The 21,070-nt window shown below is 40.5% G+C and overlaps 1 protein-coding gene across 2 annotated transcripts in view; it reads right to left on the reverse strand.

The window, feature by feature from the left end:
• Positions 1-7,886: 7,886 nt before the first annotated feature.
• LOC131692300 (ELAV-like protein 2) overlaps positions 7,887-21,070 on the reverse strand; it is an 80,179-nt gene continuing 66,995 nt past the window's right edge. The window contains exons 2-4 of one of the 2 annotated variants that reach the window (XM_058979287.1): positions 19,128-20,223; positions 18,566-19,064; positions 7,887-12,011 (exon numbers count right to left, since the gene is read on the reverse strand). In XM_058979287.1, the coding sequence (XP_058835270.1) occupies positions 11,681-12,011; positions 18,566-19,064; positions 19,128-19,320 (1,023 nt within the window). In that variant the 5' untranslated portion in view covers positions 19,321-20,223 and the 3' untranslated portion in view covers positions 7,887-11,680. Of the gene's footprint in view, positions 12,030-18,565; positions 19,065-19,127; positions 20,224-21,070 lie in introns of both variants that reach the window. The other variant, XM_058979277.1, reaches the window with a different exon arrangement.

Consider the following 21,070-nt stretch of genomic DNA (forward strand, 5'->3'; position numbering starts at 1 on the left):
AGCGTCGAAGGAAGTGCGTGCTAGAAGACTTTTTTTGTGCTCACCAATCGAAAATCAGGGATAGCCTATTTAGCTGCTTTGTTCCACAGTTTTATTGTATTTTTCTTTGGTTGCTACCTCCTATTGGCATAATTACTTTGTTACCTCATTTCGTTACATAACAGTATAGAAAAACTGCTTTAAGTCCTGTGTTTTGTCATCCATTACCACGGAGGTAAATTTGGTCAAATATTCACAAAAAAAATTTCAAACAAGTTTTTAGACCTCACATTCTGTCTATCACTATAATACAGAACCGTCATTACCTTGAATGACTTCATTCCTTAATGATGCTGCAAATTAAGCACAAACACTTTTAACTTTTTTATTTTCCTAGCAACACTGTGACACTATTGATGGTGCATATCAGCCAAGCTTTTCTAGAAATATTTGACATCCCTGATTTTTGACTGCGCAAAATATCCTTTCTAACACACACTTCTTAGGACACTATTCCTGAAAGCGCTTCTTGTATATTAAAATATTATTTATTTTAAGATAGAACAGACATACGTCCGTATCTGTGAAAAATATTTCATTTTTGGTCGAATTGTTCAAGAGATCTGGTGTCAAGATTTTGTCGCGATCAAGCTCACTCAAAAAATGAAATATTGGTTTCTGGAAAAAATCTATTGCCGTGGAGTTAGATAGATTCTTCACTGGGAACTGTTCGATGCTGAAAACTGGCTCAAGATAGAAGACATTTTCGGGAGAAAATTCATCGACGGAAAACAACAGTAACACTGTTAAGATAACTAACTACCAACTTCAGCCAAAGGTAAACTAGAAACTAGTATCACCAAGTCAAAAGGCAAAAAAAACCTGCGATTGTTATAAATTGAGGGTGAATGTCATAAATTGACCCTTATTTCCAGGGCGGCCTAAGTTTTTCAGTGCACTAAACCGAACAGAGCCACAAAAGAATATATAACTTACCGACTTTTATTCCACTGTCTTCTCCGTTGTCTCTACTAGGCAGAAAGACTTTACGACGAATTGGTGTCGCGGGGTGGTCACATCAAATTGCATCACGAAAAAACGCTGCAGAAAATAACCCATTGGGTATTTTCTCTTGAAAATTTGGGTAGAGGTAGTTTCTAAGAGTATTGTTTAGACTTTATTTTATAGCTGTCAGTTTTTCGAAAATTGGAAAAAAATTGCGTCACTCGAAAATCGTGAATCTTTTTTTACGCAAGTACCTGGAAAATCCTCAAAATCGGGACATCGGAAAACAACTCGGAATCGTGCAGTAACCGATGAGTTGTGTGAGTGCATGTTACTACCAAACTCTGAGCCTCGAACGGAAGGAGAAATGCGGTTAGAATGGATGTTCTATTAAAGATCAAGATCACAAGCGTGTAGTGAAAGCGTTTGAGCGGAATCCCAATGGTTCGGTTGAATTTGTCCAAGTCTTTCGTTCAGAGATCCAAGGACCGGGAGGAACTGCATACGTAAAAAGTGCAAAAGGCTTTATATCTTGACGAACGGCAAAATTCGGTGGGAAAGTCACGGATCTTGAAGCCAGACGCTGACGAAACCTGATTGTGTCATCATGGATGATGAGATTTACGTCAAGGCGGAAGCTTCCAGGGCTACTGTTCTTCACCGTCCAGCACAAGTTTGATGTTCCGGAGAAAGTAAAGAAGCAGAAACTTTCAAAGCTTGCCAACAAATATCTGATTTGGCAAGCGATGTGCTCATGTGGTAAACGGAGTGCTCCGTTCGTGACTACCGGAACTGTAACTTCAATGAGTGTCTATAGAAGCGTCTGCTTCCTCTGTTGAAGCAACACGAAGAACCCCTGATCTTCTGGCCGGATCTAGCTTCGTTTCACTGTTCCAATGTTGTCCTGGAGTGGTACGAAGCCAACGATGTCACTTTTATACCCAAGGACATGAACCCCCTAACGCATCGGAACTAAGGCCCATCGAAAAATACTGGGCAAATCTGAGGAAGAAAAATTGGGTTTCCAAACAGAAGAAGCTGCAGCCAGATGTTGCACAGAACCAAATAAGGGGGGGGGGGCTTAAGCGAAAAGTGCGAGCGTACGGTTATGGTATTGAAGTTGAATGAATTAAATATGTCTGCTAATGCTTACTAATAGGTTATATTTTAATGTCTGAAAGTTTGAGAAGGATCGGTCCACTACGTAATCTTCTACAGATTTTTCCGTGATGCAATTTGATGTGGTGCACCCTTTAATTGGCCAGGAAAGTTAGTGATTAGCTTCCCGTTCTCCAGCGTCGCAATTGTTCCCGAACTACGGGCTAACACTTTCGTGGGAATGTAATTTTGTGCACTCACACACTGGCTGGAGATTGTCCAACAAAAAGTTATATCGAGCGGGGCACAAAAACTTGTACCGGTTCGAACTTTTTTGACGTTTTCCTTCCTTCAACGATGTAAACAACTCTCGCCCGCTGAATGGTGAATATTCAGCACTCGTGTTCGTCAGCAAGAGGAGTGACGTGCCTAGCAAAGCCTATGTTAATAGTATCCAAATGTTGAACAAAAATTTCTTCACCTGTCTATATTGATAAAAATCTTTCCCATACGCAGACTTCCCATGAACATCGACAATTTTGTACCTGTGTACAAAATTTCGTACACGAGTTCAACTTCAAACATGCTTCGTCTCGATGTACAGGTTCACCTCGAACATCGAGCGGTGTACAAACTCTAGTTCAAACATCCGTGTACGTACATCGGGTGCGTACACGAAAACAATTTGCACAAGGCCAATAAAGTGAGAAAGAGAAAACTAGTGCCTCGAACCTACGCCCCACGTGTACGTACATGGAGTTCGGTTGTGCAGGCGAACATGTGCACGTGTTTAGATACGAAATAGCGTGTTTGATTTCGTACACGAAGTGTGGGTTTAATATGAGCACAGAACCACAGCGAACAATGTGTGCGATGTGCATACGCTAAAACAAATAAAATATGCAACTAATATTATGAAGGGTACAGAACAGTGCTCAGCATAATGTTACATAAACAATACACTCTACGGAGTGTATAGTACAAATTTGGTTATTGTTCCACCCGTTGACAAATTGTTACCCTGACGGATTACACTTTATGTCAAGTTGTTCAGCATGTCCGGATCGTTTCACGTCTCGACAGGTGCTGAGGGTTTCCACCCGGACCCGGGTTTGACCCGGAGACTTTTAACCCTTTGCGGCGCAGTGGGACGTATACGTCCCACCTACTTCTTCTAAGTTTTTATTGTATTTCTAGTTAGCGTTGACAAATAAATACGAATTCTAGTCCTGGAGATCTAAATTTTTTTGCAAATATCTCAAACATAGAACTAAATAATGGATTTTTTGCAGAATTTTTCGGTCAGTTTAAAAAAAAATTATCAAGATATGCATAAATGGAGTTTATTATTATGTTGGTCGATAAAAGATTTTGAGAGACAGGTATAACTTCTCAACTGGCATAAAAATAGGTTATGTGGTTTTTGAAGTAGCTGATTGCGATTCAGATAACAGAATTTGAAAATTCAAAATGACGGCTGCACAATGGCAGCAATTTTTTTTTACGAAATTTGCGAATTTTGTTACAATGAGCATAAAACTCGCTTCACGGAAGTTTTTTGGGGTCGCTGATTTTGATTCTGTCATCAAACCCCCCAAAAAACATGAAATTTAACCAAGCACAGTCGCCATATTGGATCCGCCAGGGAGAAAAGCTTTGCTCCTTTGTTGTGACTTCCCTTGCGACTGTGATGACAAATAACCGGTTTTTTTTGCGGCAGACACCGCAGTGTGCTTCCCAGGTGATACAGCTTGCTTGCCTACTTCACTCTACTTCTCCTGTTAGCTGTGTCAGAGGGCAATCCTTGTTCGGCTTATCCTCCACAGCGAGGGTGGCTGGTGCTTTCCGATTTTTTTGTGGTTAGTCAAGAAATGAAATTCCCACATCTATCTAACACGACAAAAAGGTTCGCAAATGCAAAAAATCTACAGCTTAATGAGAGAAGGTGAAAATCCGTCAATTTTGGTAATCGTTACCTCGACGAGCTATAAAAAGAATGTAAGAGCTTGTCTCATTTAAACTCAGCTGGTATTCTCGTTTTCCTATAAAAGCATATCCCAGAACAGTAAAAATCTTCGGGTTAAAGCTTCAATTGGAGATGGCAACCCTAGGTGCCGATAATTGCAGCAGACCTAGGTAGGTCCGTTATACGGCGATTGTTGGACAGTGACCAAAAAAGGCTCTATAGATAAAGCACGGTAGATTTACATTAAAGAAGAAATGCAAAAACGGTAGATTCAAAAGAATGAGGATATGGAGAAATGGAGGAGGTTTAGGTTTAGTCGGTAAATACAGGGTGTTTGGTTCATGGTTAAGAATCTCTCGGGGGGTGATAGACTGCCATATTTGGAGAAAAAAATTGTTCTACACATACCATCAAATCTCAACCGTTACAGAGTTATTGAACTTTTTGTGTAAAAAACTTATTTGTCTTAAAATACCTCTAACTTTAAAAGTATACTTTGTATTTTAAATATTTTAGTTCCATTCGAAAGGTGAGAATTTCGAATTTGAATTTCGCATTGAGTGATGCCCTCACATGTTTCAGCTAATGAGTTTAAGTAGCCTTTTTAAAGTAATTTATTGAAAATAAATAATTTTAAACGATTTTTCGTTCATTTCTTGAAAATGCTAATAGTTAACCTCATCATTTTCATAATTCAGATTGTTGGTTTTGATGAGCTGCTTAATTCGTTCTTTGACATGATACACTTACCTTTTCTTATTTTCACGATTTTGGGTTATTCAACTTGGATATTTTTATCTCATTTTCACTAGTACCAGCTCTAATTGAAAAATTATGGCACTTATTGTACTTTTTTTTCTTTTTATTCGAAAGCCAGGAAAATTTTACAGTGAAAAATGTATTAATATCTTTCAGTTAAGTGAATTTAGTATTCTCTTAAAAGTAAATTAATTTAAAGTTAGTGCTATTATTAGCATTTTCGTTATTTTTCTTAAAATAGTAAATAATAAACATCATCATTATTATCATGGAAATAATGCATCTCAGCAAGTTATACAGTTCTTTCTTTGACTCCATTCAATTATCTCTTTTGGTTTCGACGCAAAATCGTTTTTATCACATCGTTTCATATGCAAAAATAACGATTTTGAACCCACTACATTTGTGGCGAGCTCATGCTGTGTTAACTATTAAATAGCAGCAAAATGAAAAGAGATATAGACAAAGTGTCAAATAAAAAGTTATAGAGAACATTAAGGGGCATCAAATGAACAATAGTAACGATAAATTTTGTTGATTAATAATTAGAGTAATTAAAAAACTCCAAAAAGCACAAATTTTGAGTTATTTCGTTAGTAAAAAATCATTTAGTACACTTAACTAAAGGATATTTGTACATACACTGATAGGACATTTTCTCAGCTTTCCAATGAAATCTTGTAAATAATGATATAAAGAATATTTTTTAGATTAGAGTCTTTTAAGCACTTACAAGTCGGTTACAGGAAAAGTATAGTAATGGAATTACAAATAAATGAGAGGAGATAGAAATATGACGTCCAAGAACAAATTATGAATCGTCCTAAAACCCAACTTTTGGATAATGGATATTGCTATAATCATATTTCATTATTTCGAGAAAATTAGCAAAAACCTCCTCAAAAACACTAACTTTTAACTACTTTACAGCTAAAAGGTAATTAAAACTAATTACTTAAAAGATATGAGATCACCATTCAATAGGAAATTTTCTCACCTTTCGAATGGAACTGATATATTTAAAATACAAAGTATACTTTTAAAGTTAGAGGTATTTTAAGACAAATAAGTTTTTTACACAAAAAGTTCAATAACTCTGTAACGGTTGAGATTTGATGGTATGTGTAGAACAATTTTTTTCTCCAAATATGGCAGTCTATCACCCCCCGAGAGATGCTTAACCATGAACCAAACACCCTGTATACTGTAAAGTATCGCGGTAAGAGTCGAACATTACCATGAACCCGAGGCAGTGGTGTCTTTTGAAAATTAAAAACCAGAGTATGTCCTAATTTGTCAAGCTGAGTTGATTGGTACACAAAATTCGGTCCTCGGAAGAAATCTGTAGTTTCTTTTCTGAGTTCAGGAAGAAATTAAACAGCAGGGTTAGAATTTAACTAATTTTTGTATTCAAATAAAAACGGCACAAGTCTTCATTTTGAAGCTGTGTAGGCTTTGAAAGTTGGCGAATACGAAACAGCAAGGATATTTAGATAACTCATCTTCAAACAGTTTCACGTTTCCTTCAAATTTGATCAAAATCTGCATAATGACTCCCTTGCTTACCCTCACTATAGTGATTAGACCCTCAATCAATCGTTCTAAAACGTTCCTACCGAAAATTTTCGCACCACGTGCCGTCAACCTTCTTCCAATCGCTTTTCTCACTTCTCACGTGCGTAGGTATTGGTAACACCCCAAAAAAATTACTACGCAATGGATGAGGGTTGCGATACCCCGTCCCAGAATCAGATGTGGTATGGTCGGCGGCGGCATGAGAAAAGACAGAGCGGAGAAGCGATTTCCGCAATTTAGAAAGATCAAAGACAGCGCTGAATTTTCGGACTGCGTGAGTGTGTGTCTGCTATGTGGTGACACGCGCGCGTGTATTTTCCTTCTCCCATTCAAGTGGAGTGCATTGACCTTATTTTCGTTTCGCACACCTTTTTCGTCCTTTCGGGCACGTCCCGTCCTTTCCCGTCGTTGTCGTCATCGGTTCGGGGGGTGTGTAGCTGTGTGTAATTTACACGGGATTTGGCTAGTTCATTCATAAGGCTGGACTCAGGGAAAGAAATAAAACGTAGCAAGCGGGGAACTGTTGTTCTTAAACTGTTTTATTTGCTTTTATTACCGTTTTTCCTCTTTTTCTAAAATGACATAAAAATCAATTAAATAGGTTTTGTAGCTTACTTTCCATTAATTTGGGGATTTTTGAATACTGATAATATTTATTTTTTTGTTAATTATTAAGTTTACATATTTGTTTGCTGTTTGTTTTTTTCTCTGACTGTTCCGTTCGAATTATTTGTTTTGCTTTGTCCACTGAAGAGTAAAAATAAACGATTGATGCATGCTTCCACATGGTTTATTTCTGCCTTATAAAACTTCAATTTTCTCTATACAATTGCCATTAATATAGATTTTTTTTTTCATTTTTTCATCAAAGAGTACTGAAACAATTATAGTTTTTTTTTCTTCTGTTGTTCGTCTGTTTGTTCTGATACAATGCTAATAATGAAATTTTTCGCTTTCCTAAATAGGCTTAACTCGACTAACCGACACAGGTTTAAATGCAGACAAAACGGCCAAGTTCCCCCGGCGGGCGGGTCGGGTTTGACGTTTGCCAGCAAGAAGATATTTTCGGATATTCGCGTGGCAGACTAGACTACTAGGGCTACTACTACGATACAGGGGGAACTTTCGGATCTAAGTAAGCGTATGTTCGTTTGTCGCAGAGCAAAAAGAGAGACACAGAGATGATTATTGTGGAAAATTTTCCTACCCATCGTCGTCGTGGCAAACGTCAAACCTTCCCGATTCGGGTTCACAACGGGTCTATCTCTAACTATACTCTCGGGTTGCAGGTTGGATGCTTTCAACTGCGAAAGTTAATTTTATTTAAATGTCATTCTCTCTCTCTCTGACTCTGACTATTTGCGAGAGTGAGTGTGTGTGTCATCTGCCCTAAACATGGATGGAGATTAGTTTTGTATTTTATTACTGCTTGTATAGTTTCTTTTTCGAATCGAATCGAATTGTCATTTTTTTTAACCTTCGACGGTAAACAAAGAGGGGTTTGTTTTGTTCGGGACAACCGAATCGGAATTTGGGACTGCTTTTTTTTCTTCAACATAGACGCTAGACGCTAGAAATCGGTAATGTCATCTTTTTTTTTGTTGGTGTTGCTCTCTTGCTCTCTCCCGATTGTGTTGTGTTGTGCCCCCACATTTTCAGCAAATGGACGCTTCCGTTACCTTCCGCTGCCTATAATGTTGTTTTGCTCGTTGTATTCGTTGACGTTTCGGTTCGCGCGGGTTGGTTTCTTCACGGTCGGTTTCGCGGTACGCGCCGTTCTGTGACTGTTGGAAATCTTTACGTATTGGTTGTTCGGTTTTTTTTTTATTATTAGCATGTATGGGCTGTTCGAATTTCACTGAATTCGGATTCGGTTTTCTTACACGTGAGTTTTAAAAACTTTTACATCCAGTCTCATGGTTTTTTGCGACCTACTTTCTCTTGCTGATCGGGATTATTTGCTTTTGCCGTTTTCTTGTTATGACCTAGTTCTAGTAAAATAACAGTTTGCTTTTCTTGTTTTGCTCTCGCGCGGGAGAAGAGAGGGGTACAAATTGCATATTTCCTGTAAATGGATAGTGTTTTTTCTGCTTTACTGCTACCAGTTTAGGGAAAAAATACTGGCTACCATTGAGAAATGAGTTGTAAAATTGGAATAGTAGATTCTCTACTGGTTCTTCTCGCTCTCCTGTCTTTTTGCTTCCGTGTGTGAGTGTTTGGGTTCTTTTTCATTATGAATGATAATAGAATAGTTTCGTTTATAATAATATGCAAATATAACATGTATTTTATAATTTTCTTTAATTTCCTTTACTTTTCTTGTCTTTTTTTGAGTACATAAAATTCAATATCAATACTAATGACAAGTTTGCTCACCTTGTGTTGTGTTGCTTGCTTTTGTTTCCGTGGTTCTGAGTGGGTGTTGGTGTGTGTGTCTTTGTCTCCGCATGATTCCGTGTGATGGGCAACCATCTTCACTCGCATGTATGTATGTGTGTGCGTAAGTTAAGATAGAAAAGAAAGGTCAAATCATTCAATAAATACACTTACACTAAACGTTACCCCATTTGCGCGTAGTTTTTACTCTGCGTGTTGAATTATTACATTTTTATTTGAGTTGTTGTTGGGTGGCAATCGAATGGCCTAAACTGATCCGATAGAAGCAAGCAAGAAAACGTACGCGACCTTCGCGCTAATGCCTTTATTGTACATTAGTGTGTATGTGTCAGAGAGTGTATTGATTGTTTTCCGTGTCCCGCTCCGCACTGTGTCTGATCATGTCAACAAACAGCAAAGCTTCCAGTCAAACGATTGTTTGTGTGTGGGTGTGGTATGTCTGTTGAGTGTGTGTTTGTGAATCTCCTCTACTACTTTTTTGTTACGCAATGATGAGTAATGACATAAATTCACCGATAAGAGTTACTTTTCTTAACACATATACGCTTGCTGCTCGGCTAATTATATGAATATATATCTAATCAATAAAATTTTGACTAAAATGGAGGAAAATATTTGTTTTTTGTTTAAGTTTACGAGTAAAATCATTGTTCTTCCGTTCCCGCTCCACATTTAATTTAGTTTGCCTTGGTTTGCTAATACTTTGTTTGATGAATTGATTTAGGTTTTTTTTGTTGTTTGCGTTTCAAGCTGGAAACGAGAACCCAAAGTTATAGGAATTGTAAACAACTTGCACCGGATGCAAAAGAATGTGCGTTCCTTTCCTGTCTGCCTCTTCGATTTGGGTCAGAGCTTCCCGGTCTAAGCTTAAGGGTTTTAGGATTCTAAGCGCAATGAGATTGGTTGTTTAGTTTTTCTTAAACTTAGCTCCATTAATTAGAATTTAGCTTTTTTGTTCATATAAAATAATCACGAATATAAACACTGATATATGAAGAAGAGAGAAAAAACCCACTGAAGTAAAATTTCACTACCAACATTTTTTTAGTTCTTTTACATATTTTTGTAGACGTCAAATTTAGCTCAAATTCATGCTTGAAACGAGTACGAGCCGTACGTAAAAAATTTGCTTAACTTCTAAAACATAACACTAAATAAATAGCAGTACGGTACATTTGCCTTATCATTGTTTAGGTTTTTTTTCTTGGTTTTGTCTTCACTAGAATTCGTCAAATCATTCCCAAAAAACAAAAACGGAAAACAAACGTCAAACACAAAAGGAAATCAAATTGACTAGGATCCGTTATTCTTTTTTTTTTTGGTTGTTGTCTTGTTCTAAAACTACATAGAGAGAGAAGGAGTATAAGTTTGGGGGTTTCGGACTGACAGCGATAGGAGCGATCGATTATAAATTACACAGTTTTAAAAAAGTGAGATTATTTGCGGCTTGCGTGATGATTAATAAGATAAATATACTAATAAAGAATGCTTGCGGTTAGGTTTGTGAGTGTAAAATTCAAAAATCCATCGATAATTACAGCGTTATTTTACCGTTTTGAGTTATGTTTTCATATATCGATTAAATAAATTACCGTTAATAAATATACGTTTTCTAATTATAAGATTGACTCAAAAACGAACTTATTACACTTCCCTTTCTTTCTTCCTTTCCTTACAAGTTACGCGTTGTTTATGATTTTTTGTTATTTTCTTCTTCTGCTACTGCTGCTGCTGGTTTGATGCCATTTATTGAAACATTCAAGAATAAATTAGTATATAAATAAATAGGTTTTATTATTTAGATTAGTTTCAATTTTAGTTTACGAGATCATTCAGTCTTCGCTGGGGAGGGGGGCGAAAACGACGTCACACGGCTTGCTGCGATGACTGTGGTCGGTCGTCGGTGTAGCCGCCACTCCACCGAAAGCACCGCTCAACCACCAAAATCGGTCGGATAGGGTCCCCAACTTGTTTCCCGATTCAATTTGGCTAATATTTATTTATTATAGAGTACCATTCTAATACAATATTGCACATTTATATTCGTTTTTTTCTCTTTTATTAAGGGTTTTAAGTTCTGTGGCTGTGTGTGTGTGTGTTAGTTAAACATTGAGCGTTCGGTAAAATTCGCTAGTACTTTTTTTCTTCTTCTGTTTCGTTTTGTTTAAAGCAGGGACCCGAACCTACGGTGCTTGGCGCTACCGACAAAACAGCCGGTCAGTTCATGTGCGCACGTACGTGCGCCGTTCTCCCAGCGGAAACTAATAACAATTAATTTGTCTTAAGAGCCTTTTTCCTTGCGTTAAATGATTCTGCTATCTTATGCTGCTTCACCAGTAATGTCGACTTTCGCGCTAAAGAGATGCTGATTTTGTTTTTTTGCTAGTTTAGGAAATATCAAATGGTTTTTTTTCTTCTATATACAATATTTTTGAAATATTATTGCACCTTTCTGTTGTTTCACTTCGTCTTCGTATAATTTCTTTAATAAATTTTTATTATAATATCTCATTGATTCACTTGATATTACGTCTGTCTCTCTCTCATATCTGTCTATCTGCTGAACGTTTTTTTTGTTTTGCTTTCGTTCGTTGAGTTGTGGAATGATATTTCCTCTTTTTGTTCGGTCGGATCGGGCACTAACCAAGGTGAAGGTTAAAAGTCAGAAAACAAACACAGAACACTGCAGGTCTCGTCTGTCGTCTCGTTCGACGGTAAGGAACGGGAAGGGTAAAAGAAGAAAGATGGATGTAGGACGTGGTCGACTTGACAACGAGTGTTTTTTTTTCAACCTTCTGTTTTGTTTGTTTCGCGTGAATGTGTGTGTGTGTGGTTGGTGTGTTCACGTGGGCTGTTCTTCCATTAGAGGGAACAATTGGAAACTTAAAATTTTTCCCATTTTTAATTAGTTTTCGACTTGGTGTTGTTCGTCTTGAAGCTGACCTGCAGCACGCGGTTTCCGAGCGTGTAACCGTTGAGCGACTGTACGGCAACGACGGCCTCGTCGTAGTTGGTCATCGTGACGAAGCCGAAACCCTTGCACTTGTTCGTCTGCAGGTCCTTGATCACCTTGACGCTCTGGACGGCACCGAACGGACCGAACAGCTGCCACAGGACGTTCTCCTCCGTTTCCGGGGCCAGGTTGTACACGAAGATGCACCAGCCGGAACCGTTGATGGCGTTGGCCGAGAGAACAGAGGTGCCCAGATCACCGGTTAGCGGCGAGTAGCGACTGAAAGTAGAGGGAAGGCTGAAAGGTTTACGAGAGATGCGTGAGTCGAGTCGGTGGTTTTTTTTTGACAGGGGAGGGGAGATTCTGAAACGATAGATTCTGATTTTTAAAAATTTCCAGCTTTAATATTCGTACTTTCTATTGTCCCATTTCTAATTTATAGAAAACAATTCTTTTATCAAAACATGTCGATCACTGATTACGATCACTTCTAACACAGTTCCTCTCTTGCGAGGGTTTGACAGTTTGTAACGCTGACGAGCAGAGAGACAAAACATCAACTTTTGGTTAGACTCTTCGTAGAGTGTAATGTTATTGCAGCATTAGGTGGCTAACAGAGTGTCGGCGACAAGCTGAGTTGGAACTGGCTGCAAATCAAATGAAGCTTGTCTGTGTAAAAACAAACCAATCCGCGCAGATCCGTTCGGCTTTTACTCTGACAGGCCCTACTTGATTTGCTGCAATCAGATTACTCGCATCTTAATGTCAGTAGCAGCTCTAGTTCAGCTTCTCGCCGCCACTCTGTAAGCGGCCTAACACACCACTGTGCGTTATGTTCGTTCATGTTTTTCGAGTAATTTTTTTTTGAATTTGTCTACATGAAAGTTGTTATTATACTAGATAGTTGCATAAATATGAAGTTTTTATATTCGGTTGAACGCTCTTAGTACTACTTGTCTCGTATGATGTAGTTGTATGTGTGATACTTCTGTAAGAACAAGTTCCTTTCACTTTAATCAACTGTTCCACTTCGCGCACTGTAGGTCTTTATTTTATTTCATATTTGTGAATATTTGTTAGGAAACAATTGTCCTCCAGCTGACGAAAAAGTGTCTCTTAATTGGCGGTACCGATGATGACGTTTATTGACATGCTGCGGCAGCTATCAAGAAAAAATACAGTTGTGATTCACTGGTTGGACACCTTAACTGGACCACTTTTTAAGCGATTTAGATTCAACACTTCGGCAGAGATGGTAGTCCAACCAGTGAATCACGATTGTAGTGTATGTGATGCAGGATCGCCGTCGGCTGAAACTAATTATCAAGAGCCTTCGCTTGTTCATACAACCGAAAAGACTAGAGGACATACAATAATCGCTTACGCTCCGACGAGAGTGTTTTGCTCATTTTCCTAGCTTAGAAACCGCTGGATTTGAATGTTTCGTGTTGAACTCGTCAGTAACTGACATCAACTTGTTGTCAGACTGTTTAACCAAAATAACAACAAATTGGCGCCAGTTACATGCGTTCACATATGTTGTGTTTGAATTTAGTGTCTAACTGGCGCCAATTTGGTGTTAGTTTGGATATACATATAGTCTAACTGACAGCAAGTTGGTGTCAGTTACTTATGACTGGAACACGAAACATTCAAATCCAACTTTTCTAAATTAGGTTCATACATTCCTTGGAATAAAATTCCTTAAAAATTGTTCCTTGGGAAAAAAATATGTTACATTAGGAACCGCTGCCAGAGCAGCCAACGGAAATGTATACAGGAGAACGCGACCAGTCTATCTTCTGATCTCACACAAAGCAGAAAGAAAAAATCGCTACGCTGTAGACACCAGTGAAGCAAGCCAGCGCTTTGTTCTATATCCGGTGCACAAACAGTATTGTATCGTTGCCCCCGTCTGCGTAGTGAAATGAGTCTGCCGAAACAAAAGTGCCCGTGCTTTTTTCAGTTCGTGCAGTGTAACGCTATACAGTATCGTGCAAAGTGCGCCATTCTCCTATCGAAAGTTTCTCATCTTAAAGGTTTTAATATTTTTAGCGAGAAAAGTCGTTGTTCGAACAGTATAAAAGACTGCCCAGGTAACATTTGAAGTAAAACCTCAATTGTTGCTAGGGAGCTGCTTTTTGTAAGCCGCCTGGAAACAGTGGGACAAAGATAAGTACCACCTTTACTTTACATTCCTCATATGTGCGTCTAGGCATGAGTGAAAATGACTGCCCCTAAGGGTCAAATGGATGTCGAAATAAAATCTTCGTCAGAAATTGTTCCCATGCTCCTCGATCAGGCCTTCAGTGATTCTTTCCCGAGCCAAAATTAAAAAAGAAATATTATATCTGTTCAAGATTTCAAGAGCCCTGACGCAACGATAATCAACCGTGATCAACATATCAAAGATAAGCTTGGGGTGATGGTAACCAGTCTAAAGCAGGCAAATGATATTGCAAACAACGGACCATTTACGAATAAGTACCCCGTTTACGTACCTGCGAATGAAGTCGAGATTGATGGTGTTTTTTCGATTTTAATTTGAATAGCGCGGAACTGTTGAAGCACGGACCCTTTGAATCAACCAGTGAGCATGGTGGACTGTTAGTCGGCCTTATTCTGCGCGGCGTGTGACGTAAGACGACTAAACTCACCTCACTTTATGTGACTTTTTTCACCCGATTCTGAGAGTCGACTCGGGTGAGGTGAGAGTCCCCATTGCGGTTAAATGGGCGTCTCACGTCACCCGAAGTGACTCTTCAGAATTGGGCGAGAAAAGTCACGTAGAGTAAGGTGAGATTAGTCGTCTCACGTCACACGCCGCCCAGAATAGGGCCGAGTGTTTGCAGTGGACCTATGTCAACTCAGACTCAGATCTGGTGATCTACGCTGGGTCTGCTATTCAACTATCTCTTCTTTGACACGGCTAGTCTATCTGTTCGCCTTTTTCGTGGCGGCCCCACTAAAAATTCACCAATGGAACATCAGTGGTTCACAAGCTTTACTCCTGTCACAGAAACAGACCCGAAGTGGAATGACAAAATCGTTACGAGGGTCTCTCAAAAAAAAACCTTCAACCGTTTCGAAAGGAATCGAGATGATTTCCTGGTACAGGAAAAAGCCATCACGCCAATCTGAGACAATTAACCGATGTCCTCTACCTCACCTTTTGACTCACGCTCGCATTGCAATCAATGGCACGGAGGATCTACAGCTGCTGATCACTCAACTTCAACCCAAGAATTGGGATTAGTTTAACTCCGAGTCGTGACTGAATATTCGATATTCGTGAGAGGCTAGAAGGGAAAATTCCTCAATACGCAGCATCAAAATGAACATCGTTCAGCAATTAAAAATTTCCTTTTTTGGGATAATCTACTCCAAGTCTTTGCAAGACTTCAACGCCCGTCATCTGCTGTGGGCTTTGGACAAAAGAGGTAACGCAGTACTGCACGCATTGGACTGTCTACGAGGACCTCGTTTCGGGCTCTCTCCCGCACCAAACCGGGTGTACATTCCAGTCCAATTAGAAACCCGATTCTTCCCAGCAACTGAGCACAGAATACTTCGTATAAGTGCAAGCCTCCACCTCGAGCTACCTTCCAGTGAAAACCGGAGGACAGTCAAACCTACTGGCCAATCCATAAAGTGCACAGAGTTTGGTCCATCTAGGTACCTGATTGGGAATGCCATTGGAACCGCTGGAGAGCTGGAATGCGTTTCTCCAGGGGATATCCCCCGATGCTTTGATAGCCGACCTGTAGAGGAGAGAGTGAACGCTTTCAGCGGAAAAAGGAGCCGTTATCGATAGCTAATTCACACGAAATCATCGCATTTCTATTCACTGACCTAAAAAACTCGGAAGAACCCTAGTTCAGAGTTGCTCAAGGTTCGCTCGGAGCTGTCACTTTTGTATGGAAGCTGTAAACATTAGAGTGAACCTAGGGCGACTCGATTTTAAAACCGAAAACAGCATAAGCCTACTCATCTCGTGCAAGATAGGAGGGGATCGAAGCTTACCTTGAACGCTTCTGAGACATTGCCAAGGCTTAATATACCGCTGGCTAGCTGCGGAGTTATCAAACAACCTAAGGAACTACATGACAGACTTCCGCAAGCTGTTGCAGCTCCTGTCGCCTTATTCTCCTGTGGAATGTTTGCTAGGCAAACAGAAACCCAAGTACGGTCATCCGTACGGTGACTCTCGGATCGCTCAGATACTTTTCCCAGATCGAGCAGTGTAACGCTATACCTAAGTAACAATTTTTGTTTCGGCAACCACTTCATAACCAGTTTGCAAATAAAAATTCATTTACCTTTTTTGTTGGAAACTGATTATGAAGTAGTTGCCGGAACAAAAATTGTTACTTGGGTACCGTTTCGTGCAAAATTCATGACTTACTACTAATAAAAGTTTTGGATTTTTTGTGAGAATAGTCGTTGTAGGAGCAGTAAAAAAGGTTGTTTTTTGTGAAACACACGGATACCGCGTGACAAAAATATGTACCGTTAGCTCTAAACGCGTGCGAAAATGATTTCCCCTAACAAAGATATTCCTCAAGGTCAAATGAATGTTGAAATAAAATTGACTCTTCAACTCAAATTATACTTATGCTTCTCACTGAAACCTTTTGTGCTATTCCGGGCCAAAGTCGAAAAAAGTCCTAACGCATCAATATTCGGCCGTGATCGAAATATTAAAGATCCGCCCTGATAAGCCTAGAGTGGTGGTAACCAGTCTAAAACAGACAAACGATATCGCTAACTACGGGCCATTTACGAAGAAGTACTGCCTCTACGTACCTGCCAACGATGTCGAGATCGATGGCGTATTATCCGGTTCGAGTTTGATATACCCGGATCTGCTGAAGCTTCTAAGGACCCCATGCTTTAACCAGTTAAGATACTGTGAGCGAAGACTACATACACTGACCATCTGGCAATCCGGTAGAACCTTGTTCCACGCAACCATGCTTTAATACAGAGAGCGAGAGCCCATGAGTTAAAGTGGAAGGTTAAGTCATTGGACAAGAATCTCTTTGTGGAAGCATTCTGAGCTGCGAGCGACTCAGCTGAAACGCGGATGAGTTGACGGAAACGATAAATCCTGTGAGACCACCGTGGCAAGAAAACTAGAACCAACGAACAAACGGCGCTCAGCTTACTGATGGAATGAGGAGTTCGAAATCCTGCCCTCTAGCTCCCTTGGAGCTAGACAACATGCTCAAAGAGCTGACACGGAAGATACAAGGTCGATGTCACCAACAGAGGTGACGCATACCATGTGGCGATGGAGAAGATCAACGGGCCTGCGATACGTCTCTGGATACGTGCTCTGACAAACTGAAAGTTATGGTAGAAGAGCTCTTCCAGGAGTACGACCCAAGGAAAACCGAGGACCCCGTATTTGTGGCGAAGGGTCTAAAGGTGCTGAAAGCTCCCGGACCAGATGGAATCCCCGGCAATCCAGGCATTCCCGAATTTGTTTAGAAAAGTGTTCCAACAGCTTCTAGACTAGGGCCACTTCCCTGACAAAGATACGAAGATACGGAAGTTTGTGCTGCTACCAAAACCTGGCAAACCTCCCGGCAATCCATTGTCTTATAGACCAATACAGCTTGCTGGATACGCTCGGGTAACTCTTAGTGAGGATTATCCTCAACATTCTGACAACATTTATGAAGAGCGATCACGAGTTATGGAAGAAGCAGTTTGGATTCCGGACAGGCCTGTCTATGGTGGACGCTATTCTGACCGTTTTCGAGAGCTGATGTGGTGCGCTTATAATTGTTGAGTCACTGCACAAAATTAGGTTCCCTAGCAGCTACCTGTACAGAATTCAGAAGAGCTATCTCCAGAACAGGGGCTCTGGTCTACGAGACAAACAAAAGACAGAAATCGGTTAATTTGTCGGCGGGAGTCCCAGAAGACTATCCTGGGTCCAATGCTCTGGAACGGGAAGTATAACGGCGTGCTGACGCTCAAGCTGCCTAGAAGCGTGGAGATCGTCGGGTTCGCGGAGGAAATCGTAATAACGGTATGTCGGCGATGGAGGCGATCCATATGGTCAGAAATTGGATACAATATGTGAAGTTGTACATAGCCCACCACAAAACGGATGTGGTACTGGTCAGCGAAGTTACTCAGCGGGCAGAAATTACTGTCAGGGGACATATAGTCTGGAAACGAGCGCTGAAACAGCTGGGTGTAATAATTGACGACCGACAGGGCTACACCACTCAGGTTGACTACGAAAAGGCGGCTAAAGCTATCTACGCTCCAACCAGAATTATGTCGAATAGCGCCGGGTCATGTAGTAGCAAGCGGCATCTTCTGGTTAGCGTAGCAATACGTGGAAAACATTAACCTTTTTTTCTGACGCAGTTCCTCTCTGGCCGTGGATGTTTCAAACAGTACCTTCATCGGTTCGGAAACGCGGCATCACCCTTTTTCAGGGCCTCGGTATAGGGAGTAATACAGCCGCCTAGAAACTCTCAGTCGGTGTAGTGTAGTTTCATCGCCGGGGACTACCCGAGTAAATTGCGACAAAGCTGGGAGTTAAATGGCTTTAAAGAAGCATCGGTTAGGTAATTTCTGTTCCAGATGTGAACGACCGGGTTTCATAATTTACGATGATACGAGCTTTCTTCAAGTGCTTTAAATTCCTAATAAAGAATTTATTTCATATTTTCTGTAGTCTATTCTATACTTTCTATTTTCTCTTTCCTGATCTGCAAGTTCCAATTGTCAATTACTATTATTTTGAACATCAAATTTCTGACAGTCCCAAGTTCCACCCCATCATTTGCGCACCCCCACCCCACACTCACCTAAAGCGTCCACCCAGCGGATGGATCGGCCCCGGTGGGAATCGTCGCAGGTTCGGCGTCGGCGTCAGATACGCGGCCAGCGGTGGAATCGCCTTGTTGATGTTATTGCTCGGATTGTTGGCGAACTTGACCGTGATCGGTTCGGAGGCCCCCTTCGGTGTGGTCCCGTTCAGCTGCTGGATGGCCCGTTCCGCCTCCGAGCGCTGATCGAACCGGATGAAGCCGACCCCCTTCGATAGGCCGGTGATGTTATCGCACAGGATGCGCGACGTGATGATCTGTCCGTAGGGCTGGAACAGTGCCTCCAGATCCTGCTGGGTCATACTCTTCGACAGCCCGGACACGTACAGATTGGCGCCCTTGATGGCGTCGGAGCTGGGCCGGGCGAACGACACCTTGATCGTTTTGTTCTGCAGCCGCAGCCCGTTGAATGTGTTTATTGCTTTTTCCGCGTCCTCCGGACGGTGATAGTTGACGAAGCCGTAACCGAGACTTTGTCCTGTTAAAATTAAACAAAATAGTAGATGTCACGTCAACTCGATTAACTGTAGTCTACACTTACCGGTAACTTTGTCCCTAATGAGCTTGCAGCTCTCGACGTCGCCGATGCTGGAGAACAGTGACTTGACCTCCTCCTGGGTCATCGTCTGTGGCAGATAGTTGACGATCAGGTTGGTCTTGCTGTCTTCCTGGCCGCTGCCGATCGAACCGGAGCGACCATTTTGCTGTACTGTCTCCAAACCGTTCGCCATCATTTTACACTAGCCTCTGCTGCTTTTTGTTTCTGGATGGATCGGGTTAACAACGATATAAATCACTATCAACTTTTTAAAGTGTTTCTGTGTTTGTGTACGTGTGCTATGCACTCGCCGTAATCTAGCTAGTTAAGAGTAAGATTTGATCTGGAACAGGTTGTCTAAGGTATAGAAGAATTCTGTTGCGCTCGGCTGATTTCACTGGAAAATGCTCACGATCGGGTTCGTTCCGAACCTTCTGCTGCTGCTTGTAGCGACCAATAGAGAAGCTTCAATCAGCTGGACACCTCTTCGTAGATGGGGCGGGATCTGTAGCAAGTTTGCGTGGGGTATTTTTTGAGGTGACGAAAATGCTTTTAAATTTCACTCCTTTTGTTTTGTTCTGTTTTTGTTTGTTTATTGTTTGGTTGCTGCTTTGCTAAGTGTTGATTGTCGTTATTCTGACTCTTGTGATTCACTCTCACGGGATGTGCTGTTGCTGCTGCTACTTCTGCTCAGTAGGTAGGTACAGACGTTCCTCTTTCGACTTGATCGACTCGGCTGACAACAGGGGTGGATGAGGGGGAGCGTAGCTAGTACCGAGTAGTACAAGCAGTTCAGCGAAGTTTTTTGCGGATCCTGCTCGGAAAATGGGGTTTCTGTCTGCGACGATATTCGTCTAGGGGTTCGTGACCGGATGTGGACTAGGGTTCTGTCCACGTCTTGCTGTTGTTTTTGTTGTTGTGTTTTGCTAATTTATTTTCTAAGTTTGGTTTTTTTTTATATTGTAAATAGGAAGCAATTGATCCTTTTTATCTCGGTTTTTTTGCTATAAATATTGTATATTGTTTTTTCCATGAATTTCTTATTTCTCTTGTATATATCTCGCGTTGTTGCCAAGGAAAGAGATCCAAATCCGAATATCTGGAAGGAAAAATAAAACAGTAATCAGTAACTTCATAATATTAAATTTTGAAAACATTAAATCTAGCCTAGTAAGTAATAGCACCCTTTAAGCTAGCTCCCATTAAAAAAAATCATTGCATTCAGACATTAAACCTATAACTAAATTAGTTATGAAATATGTGTTTCGACCTCGTCTCTTCAGAACCCGACGCTAACTTAGTGACAACGAATTTCGTGCTAAATCGTATTCAGAGTTGGCAGTTCCCTCTCAGATTTTATTGAAATTTTCTGTACATGAAGACTTTGTCACAAAAAGCCACTTTGCTAACTTTGTTTTCCCAAAAATGATCTAGACTGTCTTTTAAAAAGGGTCAAACTTCTTTTTACCATTTTTTTTTCAAACGGCTATAGCTGAAAAATGACAAATCTTACAAACAAATGTTGTAGGAGTGATTTTCACATAATTAGTCAAATTGTTGAATAAAAATATTGAATCGATTTACAAAAAAATCCCATCTTTGATTTGGATGAAATTTTGTTCCAAGATAGGTAATTATGTTCCCTACCTACCGTCAAAAATTCCAGTTGGGCACTTTCAAGAAAAAAAAGTTATTTCAAAAAAAAATTCCTTGTCTAAACTGATTTTTTTTCAGCGTATTTTTATTAAAAGGTCCATAACCCAGAATCACGAGGAGAAAACACAGACTCTAGATTCCATAGTCCAGAGTCCCGAGGAAAGAGACCAGAATCCAGAGTCGTGAGTCCTTAACCCAAAATACTGAGGCTAGTCTAGAATCCAGAATCCAGAGTTCAGTGTGGAGAATGCAGAGTCCAGAGTCCATAGCGCAGCGATCAGAACCCATAT

Source organism: Topomyia yanbarensis, chromosome 1 (assembly GCF_030247195.1).
Source record: "Topomyia yanbarensis strain Yona2022 chromosome 1, ASM3024719v1, whole genome shotgun sequence".
Classification (NCBI taxonomy): Eukaryota; Metazoa; Arthropoda; class Insecta; order Diptera; family Culicidae; genus Topomyia; species Topomyia yanbarensis.